Raw genomic sequence first — 14,197 nt, 5'->3', positions numbered from 1 at the left:
TTATTCGTACGTACTTTTGGTTGTTAACAAATAATCCAGAAATCTCTCAGTATATAAAACAGTGATCTTAAACCCTAAAAATTTTCTTCCTAAGACAGCTGCTGGGATGTCATGCAGGCCAAAAAGTCAGGAAAACTGCATCCATCTCTAAGAAGTGCATGGCAAAGTTGTTGCACAGGTTCTTTTATACAGCCTCAGTGTTGTTAAAGTAAGGAGTGCTGATGGGTAGGAGAAGGAACAGTCCCTTTTTTTTAACCTAAGCAAGACCACCAGCTAGTCCTGAGAGATCCCCAGTTAATTACTGCAGGCACTGGAGCTACAACTCTTAATAGACCAGTTGTGGACCTACAGCTGAATATCTTCAATATCAAAATTGGATACAGTGATAGTATTGCACACATCACACTGTGATGATTTGAGATTGTACACATCATACTAATGGGAAGAAAAGGAAGATTTTTCATCCCTTCCAACATTCCGTACTCCATGCCTCCAGTAGACCTGTCCTTAATATGGAAGTCTCTAAACTATTTGTCAGAAAGGACATTGTGGGGCCACATCAGCATGCCATTGCTGTGCAGTCAGCACATCTGACCTTCACTGGAGAGCTTCACCAGAGAGAATAGTTCTTTAGAGCTGGAATTTGATACTTTCTTCTCTGGGACTATTTTACCCATGGCTGGGCAACCACCAGAATATGTGTTACTTGGTTTGATGAACTGGATATTTCTGATTCTGGGGAAAACCAGGAAAAGTATAATGCCTAAAAAGGCTCTACTGGTTTCACTCTTAGTTAATGCAGGCCTGTAGAAGGAAATAAGCAGTCAAGTGCACAGTATGCAAATGAGACAAAGTTATTCAAGTTGGACAAGCTAAAGTAGAATACAACGATTTTCAGAGGGATTTAGATGAATGGGCAAAATGATGACAAATGGAGTTCAATCATAATACGTGCAGGAGGAATATGCAGTCTGCTTGAAAATCTTTTACAGGGATCTGATTTACCTCTGTCACCCCAGAAAAGGTATGAGGACATCACTATGGGCAGCACAAAGAAAACCTCTGTCAAACTGCAGCTGTAGTGAAAACAAAGAAACAAACAAAAGAATTGCTAGAGTGCTTATGGAAGGGGATGGAGAGCATGAAAAATATATACATATATATACACACACATATATAGGTCAGTGTAACACCCTCCTTTGGATTACCATACGTATTATTGTAACCACATCTTACAAAGGGTACTAAAACAGGTTCAAAAAAGGGCTCAAGAATGATTAAATGCATGGAAAAGCTATTAAGATAGGACTTAAAATATCTTACTAAATGAGTTAATTTTTAAAGTCTATCTACAGTACCTATTTAATACTTCGGGCATTTACTTGATAAATGGAAACATGATAGCAAGGATAAAGGATAGCCTTGTAAATAGAAAAAAACTCAATCCACACTCTCCTCAACTGATTTAACATGCAGAGGGGAAAGCAGCCTTCACAGCATGCCCAGAAGGTTACAGAAGTAGGGAAAATTATTTCCAAAATAAAGGACTCATCACTGTTATTCATCTTGATGGACTTCCACATCTTCGAATGAGACGGCATGGCCCAGGGAGAGAAATGACCTCCCCGTGTTTGCCAGGTCCAAAACCATTCAGGGCCTTACAGGTTGGATCTAAAACCTTGGATTCCTCCTAGCAGCTGACTGGCGCCCAGTGCAGATCACAAAGCTTTAGACTAATATTCTCCCATATCCTCTTGGACCGTATACATCAGAAAGGAGATGAATAGAAGGGAACGTGATAAAGTAAGTTCCTAATTTCAGGAAGAATGCAGTTTGGTTTATTTATTTGATGCCTGGAGAGTTTCCCAATCTTTCCCCTGAGGAAAAATGGATTAGACATTGGCAGGAGAAGTAAACACAAACAAACGATGTGAGCGAAGACATTATAGCATTGCAGATTTTTGGACATGCTTCAGTCGTCCTCCTACCACACAGACTTAAAACTGAACAGGAGCTCTAGCAGAGGTGTAAGGACATTTTCACCTCTAGATCAGTTTTCCAGGTTTTGCACAAGGCAGTAATTTGTTCACTTCTGATGGCTATTTCATGGTCTTAGTGAATAATTGCAATCCCACTCCTAGTAAATATATCCATCACTGTTGGCTGTTGTGTCCTTATTATTATTTTTACAGCCAAATCAGGGCCTGGAAACCTGTGGGAGTTTCTCCTGTTGCGACTGAGGCACATCACTGAGTCAGCGTGAGCATGTTGGTACTGCCTGCTCTCTGGGCTATGCCTCTTCTACGGGCAAAGAGGAGAATTCAGTCTGAAGAACTGGCCCAGTTTGGGTGGTTGTCAAATTTCTGATGACCTGTATGTTAATATGGATCCATATGTAAATATGCAAAGATTCTGAGATTATAATGAGACATCTTCTGTTGGATCCAACCAGGTTGTTGTAGCCCAGCTCATTCCAACCTACTCCTTACTGACCCACTGCAGTGACCATTGCCTCCTCAGGTGTGCGGGTAGAGGTGCTTATTTCTTGTCTATTTTAAGTCAGAAGTGAAGAGGGTGGGCAACCAGCTACTAGTTAGGGTGTTAAAAGCCATTGTTCTGCAGAGAGCGATGCTGGTGGAAGAAGACACCAATCTGCTGGTGGAGATGCTCACTTTGCGTTCTCTAAATCACTGCAGTCCCTGCAAAGCGGGCTAGCCCAAGCAGCAGGTCTTGACAAATATGATTAACTTCAACTGATGCAGGATGGAAATTGCTTAAACAAATATTTCCCTGTCAGCAGACCCAAAGAGATGATAAACTTGGTAGTGCTGTGGTTTGAGAAGCCTCAAACAGAACCTCTTTCACAGACACAAGGGGATGTTTTTGTCTTCCACTTTCAGTTGTTCTGACCAAACCAATTCAGAGTTTAGGGCTGTCTCTGGCAAGCCCGAGGGCTTGGAAACTTTTAGAGATGAGCCACTGGCAAATAGATAGGGGTAAGAGGATGAGGGGTAACTTCTTCCAGCAGCCCAGAAGTAAACCATTTAAAAGTCAGTCCTGAAATGTGTAACTTATGAAGCATTACACATTGTTACATTTCAGGAAATGAAATGTCGTTAGGCAGGTCTCATTTGTCAGATAAACCCTAATAGCTATTTATACTAAAACGACACTCATGACTTATTTGCATGTCAGACAAGTGAGTCAGTAAAACCAGCAAGCGATCTGCCAGAATATAAATAAAAAAAGGTGGCAGAGCTCTTTGAAGGGCTCTCACTGCTATCTTTTGAATTCAATTGTCATACTGGAAAACCCTGTGACAAGTCCTCCAGCACTGGGCAACGTGCCCTGTAGGGTCTTATTTTCATTTCTGGGTTTTTTGAAATTTGGAAAATGAACATGACGCAATTTTTCTTGGGATCAGCCCTGCTAATTGTGCACAGAGTACTAGAAAGCAACTATTGGTTTTAGAAATTGTAAACATCCTCAGCAGCTTGTATTAAGGTATTTGTAGCAAATTTACTCATTTCCATCACTTTTCTAGGACTGAAAAGCTCTCCTATTCCCTATTCTGTTCCTTATTTGTCTACAAAAGAATGAAGCCGTATATCCTTTCTATAAGGGCTTTGAAGCTCTGCATAGACTTTCCATTCTATAATGAAGCTTCTGCAGGGTGTCAACCTGTTCCTTTGCATGAAATTGCCCTGGGCTGGTTCCTACCCAGTCCCTGGAGGATTTCTCTCGGAGGGGCTAGCTCTGGAGTGAGCAAGCACAGTCAGCTAGAATAAGCCTTGCTGTGGGAGTCAGAAGACTGGGGTTCTTTTCTTGGCTGACCACAGACCAGATGTTTGCTGCTAGGAAAATTACTTCATCTCTATTTTTCCTTCCTTTTGTTAGCTCCTCGGGTTTTGCACTGACTCCTGTTGAATGCTTCTACAGTCTCCAACACAACAGGGCCCTCACTGCAGATGACACCAGTGGGAAATGTAATAATAAGACTCAGAAATGACATTTCACAAGACTACCTACTTCTTTTTCTGCCTACTGCATGGGACTTGCCCAGCACCTGGCACGAGGGTAATAACAACACATTTCTTGGGAGAGAAAAAAGCAATATCCAAGGAATGAAATAAGGGTCAGCCGCTAACCCTTGCCAGTCCTCTCATCTCTCTGTGTAAATCCTTGGACTTGTGGGCCCCGTGAAATTTATCTAGGTGTACATGCTATAACAGGCCCTCTTGCTTATTTGTGGAGAAGCAGTCCTAATGATATGTCAGTTTGGCAAGCTCTCTGTTTTATTTCAAGGCTGTGCTCTGCTGCCTGATGATAATGCATAAGAGTTTGCTCCCAGACATGTATATGAGGTAGGTCAATTAATTCCCTTCAAGAGAAAAATCCAGACATAGCTGACAGGATGTGGTCCAATTCAAAATGCTAAAATTGCTTATGAAACTGTCTGAGGAGGTCTTGCATTCTGAAATGCCTTCATGTCACAAACTCTAGTCCCACAGCTGGTGTCACGCTCTGCTAGAAGATGACTTTGTCTTCTCGCTGTTTCTCGTCAATCAGCTCAGAAATTCTCATACAGAGAAAAAACAAAGTAATTGTGTTCCAGGAATAGGGATTTCTGCATGAAGCTCAGTCAAGAGACTTTAACGTATGGACGTGTCCAGTTTACTCCAAGGAATGATATCACTGAGCAATGTGGACGTGAGCCACTTTGCATCAGCTTTGAGGGAGATGTGAATCTTTTCTTGGCACAAACTGGGAGAATGGCATGGGCAAAGTATGGCAGCCATGGTTCTTGTAAAAGAGACAGGAAAAGCATCATACAAAGGAAAATACATTTTTGATGTATTTTCCACGACAAGCCCCCAAAACACCATCTACTAAACTGTAGCATGACAGTCCTCAGAGTAGCCACTTCCTTAACCGGGACTCACACTTCTAAATTTTATTTTTACAGTGAGGGTCTTTTTTTAACAAACGTTGAGGGCTTTAGCAAAATTTCAGCAAACTTTGGCACAAAAGGTAGGGGTATGCCACTGAAATTAGTTAAAGCCAGAAGGTTAGAATTAATTGTTAAGACCAAGGATAATCGCAATATTGAACAGGAAGGTAAGCCTGGCTTCAGAGATGGAGTAACAGAAGTGGGGTGCAATGTAACAGCATTACATGAAGTCTCATAGGAATTTCTGCCTTAATCCAGTATTTCAGCTGGGGAAGACAGAGCAGGAGAAAGAGCTGGGTGTAGTCACACAACACAGGACGGCAGTGAGCCTGTCGTAGAACAAAATAACTCACATAAAAATTGTGAAAAAAGGAAATGCAGTCCTCCTAAAAGACATCCAACATCTCTTCCAGGAGAGAGAGGGCAGGACTGAAGGGCTCGAACGAGGCACTGGTGAGACACCACCTAAACCAGTGCGATGTAATTCTTGGCGTCCAGGCTCAGAAGGGATAAACTCAGACTGGGATCGGTCTAAGAAAGCACCTCTCTTATCAGAAGTGATTAAAGGTGATCAGTTTGTTTAGCCTCGCGAAATGAGGACAGAAAGGGGATATGCTTTCTCTTAGCAAATGCACCAGAGCGACTAATACCAGGATTTTAACTTGCCAGTTATTTCTAATGAGGTTGATTTTCTAATATTCAAAAGAACTTCACATAATTTTGCCCTTTTTTAAGAATCTCTGTAATGTTTGGTCCTATCTGAAAGCCTTTTGTCTGAGAATGGAGCTTCTTTGTAAATTAATAGCATTCAGCAAATATTTTTGTATTTTTTTTTAAACCCTTTGGTAACTAATCAATAACATCTGTAGTGAAAGCCATGGATTAAACTGGAGCCCATAAAATTAAATTGGGTAAAACCAACCTTCCAGTGACACTTGACGTGTCTTTGAGCACCCAAGTAGTCCAGGCCAGGAAGCAACACGGTTCTCCTGGTTCTCCTCTACATGCACAAAGAATGCTCAAATTATATGTACGTAGCGATGTTATAGTAAAATGGCTATATAAAATCTTTCATACTAGGCTACAGTATGAAAATCTGCATGAATGGGCCATATTTATTTAATGAACAGAGGCCTTACTATTTCAGTAGTCATATGTACAATTTTAAGCACAAAAGGCTGCATTTTGATGTATATTTTTAAGAATCTAAAGGATATTGGTTCTGCCTTGGTAAGACCTCCTTTTGACATTTCCAGTGGCAGTATTGCTGTTGGAATGTCTTCATGTCACACTTAGCAGCTGCTTTCTTTGGGTCACATCCAGCCAAAATTAGCCTCTATAGTTCCCAGTCAATGGGCTTTCCACAGCCCACCTGTGCTCCCCTTCATGACTTTTCAGGGAAATTTTCTTCCCTTCGGTAATCGTGAACATGTCATTTATATTTTATTTCTCATCAGAGCCAGCTTTATGATTTGCAGTTTCCCAAACTACAGAAGGGAAAGACTAAGAATAAAAATCCTCTAGTTTGGCTTCCAGACTACTGATTTTTTTTCTCTCACCTAGTTACTGAAACACAAGTGGCAAAGCTGACCCATGAAAAAAATTAGCACAGGATGTTGAAGATTTATCTTGACTGAGAAAAGTGATGAAGTTTTTAACTTTCTAATTAGGGGAAGGTCTGATATAGTTGAATCATGTTATGAACCAGACTTTCACAGTGCCTCAGCTAACACGTTGCTGATGATGTTCTTCTGAGCTGAATATATTCATATGCAAGTTCATACTACTATGAATAAATGTCATAAGACCATTCTGACTCAGTTCAGTGAATTTATTGACTAAGACTGCAAAACTTACAATCAATTGGCAGATACAGTAGTGACTACAAAACATCCCAATCCCACCTACTGGTTTCTGTGCTGATGGATCACACTATGTCATATAAACTCAGCTGTTAACTCCATATGTTTTAAATTGGGTTTACTGAAAAATTCTTAAGTAAGTATTACAAAATTGCTATGTAATTATCTTAGAAAGCAGAAGTGGATACCAGTGGACACTACTATAAACAAAATTTATAATTTATATATAAACATTATGTGTTTATTATATGTATCTTTATTATGGATGCATAGATACAATATAAAAAATTAGGTATCATTACTATAGCTGGAGTATATCATTATGATGTATTTAATAATATATATTACATAACGGCATATTATGGCATATTGTCAAATAAATACTATTCGTTCCAGCTTTTCTGCTATTTCCTTCTTCGAACAGAGGAATTAGAAGTGCAAAATATATCAATTACTCACTGGTTACATAATAGATTAGAAAAAATTTAACCAGTGCAAGAGTAAGTGGAAGGTTTCTAGGAATTCTGGTTCATACCATATTGTGCTATCTATTAAATATTCTCCTCGTGTGCGCACATGATAAATGCAATATCTGAGTCAGGGCACAAGGAAACAATGATCAGCTTGGCCAACCTCTGGTCTTTCTTTCGGGGTAGGTACAGAGGAAGGACTGTTAGTTGTTCTTAGTTGGATGAATCATATCGTACAGCAGGAATTAACATGACATTCAACACAGTGCAGGGTCTCCGTGGTCTCTTGTTTTCTCACTTGAGAGGAGAAGAGGCATCGTGAAGCAGGTAGCTTATAGGCTGGGTAGCAGTGGACTAAGAAGATTCCTAGTAGTTTTTGGCTTGGCTTGTCAAGGAACCAAAGGAGACACCATCAGGCACCCTCCCAGTAGGGGCTGTTGTCAACATCACTAAACCCCCTCCTTTCCCAACTATATTTTTAGCTTACTGATAGTATATGGTACTTATATGGTCCATAGTGATTGTGTGACTGATTTTTATGGTGTGATTGTGAGTTCGTGGCTGTGTAAGAGTAATTTTCAGGGATGCATGGATGTTTCAAGCAGATGTGTATTAAATATAGAAGATCATTAGGGGTGATCTGCAGTCTGAACTCAGTATGTTTCTTCTGAGCATGTCTACTTTCGTAAGAGATCTCCACAGAAGGAAAAATAAAATTGCATCTATTTCTTAAATACAAGATACAAAAATCATGCGTTACATTGCTCTAAGCATCAGATTACAATGCATGCTAAGATGAGTAATGAGCAAGTCTATTTAAGTTCAATTATTACACGAAAGTAGCAATAAACAGAATTAAAGTTCCCTGCATGACTACATTCTTCTAAATGGCTGGGTAGGTGGATGTATCCCTAAAAAAAAGTATAAAGTTTATGGCATTCTCTCAACCATGGTGCATGCCCCAGTGCAACAATTCAAAAGAGTCAAGAAACAAACCGGGCGACCCATTTCCACAACCTCTCAGCGGGGTGCTGGAAAGAGTAGGAAAAATGTATGACTTTTTGCCTCTTATGGCAGTGCTACTGCTGCTGAAGAAATTTTAAAATATGTTCAATTCTGAATTGATAGCCATTTTTCAGTCCTCAAATGAAAAATGTAACAACGTGAGAAGCACCAAAACCTACCTTTTAGAACTGAGACAAAAGTGTACCTATGTATTTAATCTATAATTATAGATGAGAACCTAGCATTTTAGGATTTAGGGAAACATATACCCACCCTCAAGAGCTCAGAGAAAAGAGGCTGTTATCGAATATTTTTAGTCACACCTGGAGTCCTACTGACTGCAGAGAGACTATTTCCATGCCAAAGGTGTTGCAGGTCTGATCATTAGACCCACTGCTGAGAAATGCTGGGCACTCTTGAAGCTCCTTTCAGAAGCAATAATAACAGCTTACAGAAGATGTTTAAAGCTTGCAGGATTGAGCTCATGGTAGGAAATTACTGGCAGAGAAGGAGGAATGGGAGAAATGAAAGGGATTTTTCTTTTTTTTTCCTATTTTTTGTATGCTTACAAGACGACTTCTTTCATCTCAGAAGAACTACATTAGAACATTCGCAGTTTTAATCAAATCAATTTGAACATGACAAAAATCCAAATGAAAGTCCTAAGTAAAAGATTAACCAGGGTCTGGTCTGTTGTAGGAAAAAAAGAAATAGACAGGAAGAGAAATTTTTAAACTTCATGTAGGAAAAAAGTTTAGTGAGAAATAAATTTTTAAAATCTTAATGTCATTTAAAGTCTTTCTTTGCGTATAATGTTCAAACTATATGCAAGATACACCTTTGTCAATTTGGACTCATTGGATAGCAGCTAAGAAATGCTCTTAAAATTATTTAACTAACCAATATATTCTATAAACTACAAACTCGTAATTCATTGTACAATATTTGAAAAAAAAAGTAAGAAAAACTTGCTCTTCAAGGACAAAATCTTACATGTGAGCCAGATATTCTTTTTTGGAGATGACCTGAATATACCAAGGATGTGTCACCCACAGATAACTTTTTAGCCTCCTGGAGAAATGATAAAGACATTACAGTGCTTTGGGCAGAAGCAAAATATATTGGCTAGAAATTGGAATTAGAAATCAGAAAATTCAAGGTAAGATTTTTCAAAAGTGGCTTCCAAGTTATCAGGAATTTTCTTCCTTGCTTGAGCAGAGAAAAGAATGTAGCCTGATTTTCAGACACCAGAATTTTATGATGGCAACAATCTTCAAAACTGGTTTGGTTTGGGTTTTTTTTGTTTGTTTCTGTTGGTTGGTTTTTTTTTTTTAAGAGATTCTGAAGTCTTAAGTACACAATTACAAGCAACAGGCACAAAGTTTTAAAGACATGTCAGTGTCTGTCTGCTCAGTGTTGCAAGGCATAACTTACCCAGGTGCCCAAGTGAGTGAGTAATTGTTGGAAAGATTAAGGTTGGTAAGTCCCTTTTTGAAGGGAGGCATAACTGGTTCATTCACTTAGGCCTTGTAAGACCGAGGGGAACAATATGTGAATACACACAAGAATTTTGTAATTGATGGCCTGATCCTCCCAGTCATCTGAACTCACTTGAGCAGATCGAGTCGCTTTTGCCCAGGTGCCTGATTACTTAGAGGACTCAAACTTTAAATGCATTAAATTCTAAGAGAGCTTGATTTTAAATTTGTGGGGACAATATTGTCCTTCAAGTGACCCACCAAAAAAAATCAACGGGTGTTTTCCTTACAAAATAAACACATTTGATATGAAATCATAAAGGGGCTTTCAGTAGGGGATGACATCATGTCGTTTTCCAGAGCAGAAGTGTGGTAGGAACCATTCTGGTATGTATGCGTGACCACCGCCATATGGCTTGTTTCATGTTGCTTTTGTTTGTTTACCTTAAGAGAACGTTAAAGTTGCATATTTAACTGCTCAAAAGCTAACGCATGCCAGAATGAAGATTGTCTGTGCAATCATAATTCAGCCCACTTGTGTAAATCAATTATTATGTAGTACTTAACTGCATGATCAAATACTGGGTTTCCACTGGATCTTTTCCACGTTCAGTGAATGGGCAGTTAGTCAACATTTACTTTATTCCCCAAATTGAGTGCAGGACTGATGGCACAATTAGTTCAACCGTTGCACAATACAAAATGACAAATTTCCTCCACTGGAAGGATTCCTCTGTGGAAAGCGTTTTTGTCTTGCTTTCACTAGAATAGCTGACCCTGCAACACTTCTGCAAACCTGCTGTCCACGAAAAATAAAACCCACACCATCAATATCCAGCTGCAAAAATTTGGGCTGAATTCACTTTCCCAGCCTTTGTAACCTTCAGAGTAACAGTAAAACCAGTGTTTTCTACAACAAACTGTTTTCTATTTGTTAGTTTTAAGCAGCCAGTACAGCTGAGGGAAGAGATAATTAGTAATCTCCTCCTTCATGTTCAGCATCTGCGGAGTTGTAAAACCAAATACAGATTTATTACCTTTGTTCAAGCGTATGAAAGGCAACAGGATGGATTAGGTACTGCTGAGTACCAAACCAGAAGAAACGGAATTTACACAAAGGTGTGGAATTACTGTTAAAAAAAAAAAGATAGCAGTTTTTCTTCCAAGAAATCAAGATGAATTTTCTGGTCTTGCCTGTGTTAGCTTTTGGGCAGTTAAACATGCAAACTTAATGGTCTTTTATTGTAAAATGCTAATGATTTAGAATCTTTCAGACCAAATCTTGAGTTTTCTATTAATTTTTATCCAGGTGCCATTGGTGGGAATCTGTATTGCTGGAATGTGAGAACAGAATGTGGCCTTAAATACTCTGGGACTTGGTCTGATGTTTAGAAGTATTACAGAATATAATAAGATAAGCATTCTTTATTGCTTCCTATGCCTTGAACTGATCTACAGCAAACTTTTTTTTTTTTCATAGATCTTCCCACACTAATGCCTTGCGTGCCAACTCTTAGACAGTTAAGCTGAGGCTAAAGCCTGACTACTGTGATAAAAGATCTCCAAATTTCACCTGCATGTACAACTCCAGAAGATTTCTGATTATTTTTTTCTTCTTCTTCTTTATTTTAGGACAATTATATGCAGAAAGACGGGCAGCAAACAGCAGAGCGTGAAAGCCATTGATGTTAAAATTGAAACCGATCCCTTTGTGAATGACCAATATGATGCTTTTTGTGTAAAGGATGAAGGTCAGCACTGATGTACTATTGAAATAATGCACAGTCATCGCTGTCTCGCAACATTAACAGTTTTGCCTTCAATTTTTCTACTGCTGAGAGGCAAAGAGGGAATGTTAAAGAATAAATCTTTATAGTAATCGCCCGCTAAACGAGCCAACTGCTGCAAAGACATTGGTTGCAGGAAATTAATTGCATTATCTTTTGTCTTTGATGCAGTTTAGCAAGTTCAAACAGCACTACTGATCTGGAAGAACCCATTTTGGTGTTCACAGAACATACTTTATGGAAAACAATATATCTGGCACCAATATAACCGAGATGCCTGAAGCATCTCCCACATATAGCACTGTAACTGAATGTAACTAAGAAAGCTGGCTTCCAGCCGCAAAACACCACGCTGTTGCATATCTATTGGTATACAACACCTGTATGCAAATAACTTCATTGCCCCCATTTTATTTTTGTTTTGCTTTGTTTTGGTCTACAAGTGTAGACCAGCCTGCTAGGGACTGTGATATACCATGGATGATTCTGAAAACTCAATTATTTCCGATTTAAGTTGATGCTTAAACTTTTTGATATCCAAATGACAGAACCCAAAAGCAAAGACGGATTCTGAAGGCAAAAAGTAAATTGTTACTGATAGGCAGGATTCTGTAGAGAAGTTTGGGAACCCCTGAAACAGATTGTTGATGCCCGCGGTGAAGTTTTGCATCTCATTTCCAAGAAAAGCAGGGGCAAACAGATGGCATTTACTGAGAAACAATAAGTTCACAACACAGGGGGTGGCATTTTGCTAGACAGTCAGTGGCATGAGTGGGAATGAAAATATAGTTGAAGTCAAATGTGGTGGAGGTGACGCGTATTTGCTGTGCACCCAGTCATTCAAAAATCGCCGCGTTTGACTGACCATCCTCTCAAGCAACCCTCGTGGTACCAACTCCAGGCTCCGTGCTGCTGTGAGCGATGCCAGCTCCGTCACCCAGTTGCCAATGTTGTCACACAAGCACCTTTGTGCTTTCTTCCATGCTGCCCCTCACATATAGGAGCAGCTCCCTGTAAACATCGGCAAAACTCTCTCATTGTCTTTCTTCAAATCTCTCTTTTGTCATCATCTCCCCACCCCCCCACCCCCCCCCCCGAGAAAAACCTTGCGGTGGGTGGGGTGGGACAGCTGTGGGACGCTGAAATCATTGTGGCTCTGGGCACTATTGTTCCATTGTGCCCCCCTGTCTGTCTCCACCTGCTGCGCCTGAGCTTACACGTAGATGCTGGATCTCGGGGAAGGAACCGTGTTTGCCTTTTGCATTTGGTTACTGCGCGTGGTGAAGGGGCAGTAAAGGCGAAGATAAGGACACAGGCTGACAATGCCTGTTGGAAAGGAGTACTGTCTAGAACTCAGAAACTGCATAGTTGAAACACGTGGGAAAATTAGGATCATTTGCAAAGAAGAGGCAATTTATGAACGACTTATTTTTGTACAAGGCAGAGTGTTTCCTGATGAGGGAACGGGATGATTGTGCCAATACACTCACCAAATAGTACTAACACACGGAAACATCTCTGGATGACAATGAGGTCCCCTCTTTTTCGAATATCTAAAAAAATTTGGGTGCGGAGTCGATGCTTGAATAGAAAGGCTTGAGCGAGGTTGTGTGGCAAGGAGATGAGTCTGTAGTTGGCATGAAAAGAAAAGCCTAGAAAGGAAATAGCTTTAACATACAAGCGTAACACACAAGCGACACACAAGCCAGCCCAAAGCAGATGACTGACGAGAGAACATCCTACACCTCAGGGATGCCACTTCCATTTTTGGGACGTAAATATCCAGTAGGAAGCAATAACAGCAAACCCCGCACCACAGCCTCAGGCACAGCATGTCTGTCCTGCTGTTTTGTACACATGGCTAATAACTGCACGTCTAAGATACGATTAATGAATTGTTTCTTAGTTGAAACCTCCCGAGTATTTTTTTTTCTTTCAGAAAAGTGGACATTGCCTTTAATTGATACAATTTCAATTATAATACAGTAATACATTAGTATTAAGACCTGTATATTGAAATGAAGTACAAAAAGCAAGTTCTATTGCCCTGCCAAAAGTGATAAATCCCAGGTTTCTTACACTGAGGCCAGTGTCCCCACACACAATAACCGCAAGCTTTTTAATTTCTTCCATGTCCGCTCAACCAATAATCTGCAGTCCCATACGAAATTCATCTGGTTCTTTCTCCATTTTTTCTTAACCTCACCCTCTACCCATCATCTCCCCTCTTTCAGGGCACTGTCAGCTCCTTGCTGGGTCTGGGCACGGCTGGTTGGGCAGGGGCCACATGTGCTGTGGCTGCCTTAGAGGTATGAATATGCTGGTTTTTTTCCACGTGTATGGAATACGGATCGGCTGGCCAGCACCACTTGTGGGAATGGGTAAAATCAGAGTCCTACCTATGCCCATCCCAATGGAAAAGATGCCTGGCTTTGTCTCTTTCCTCTTTTAAACTTGTCTTACCAAAATGAGCAGGCACTTAGCAGCAGCTTTCCCTCTTTGCCACACTTGGCTAAAATCAGCCAAAGGCTCAGCCAGGCTGGAAGGCTGAGGATGGACAGAGGGAACAGTCACATCAGCCGTCTTCCAAAACTAAGTTGGCGGTAGTAACTCTTCACAACTCTATTTTCATTTCTTAGGGTTG

The 14,197-nt window shown here is 40.2% G+C and overlaps 1 protein-coding gene across 1 annotated transcript in view; it reads left to right on the top strand.

Annotated features, from left to right (window-relative positions):
• The window catches only part of SUSD5 (sushi domain containing 5), a 41,532-nt gene that overhangs the window by 10,042 nt on the left and 17,293 nt on the right, over positions 1 to 14,197 (top strand). Inside the window, exon 3 of the mRNA XM_063323928.1 lies at positions 11,399 to 11,517. Coding sequence (XP_063179998.1) covers positions 11,399 to 11,517 — 119 coding nt within the window. The remainder of the gene's footprint in view (positions 1 to 11,398; positions 11,518 to 14,197) is intronic.

Source organism: Chroicocephalus ridibundus, chromosome 2 (genome assembly GCF_963924245.1).
Source record: "Chroicocephalus ridibundus chromosome 2, bChrRid1.1, whole genome shotgun sequence".
NCBI lineage: Eukaryota > Metazoa > Chordata > Aves > Charadriiformes > Laridae > Chroicocephalus > Chroicocephalus ridibundus.
This window is presented reverse-complemented; position numbering and strand designations above follow the sequence as displayed.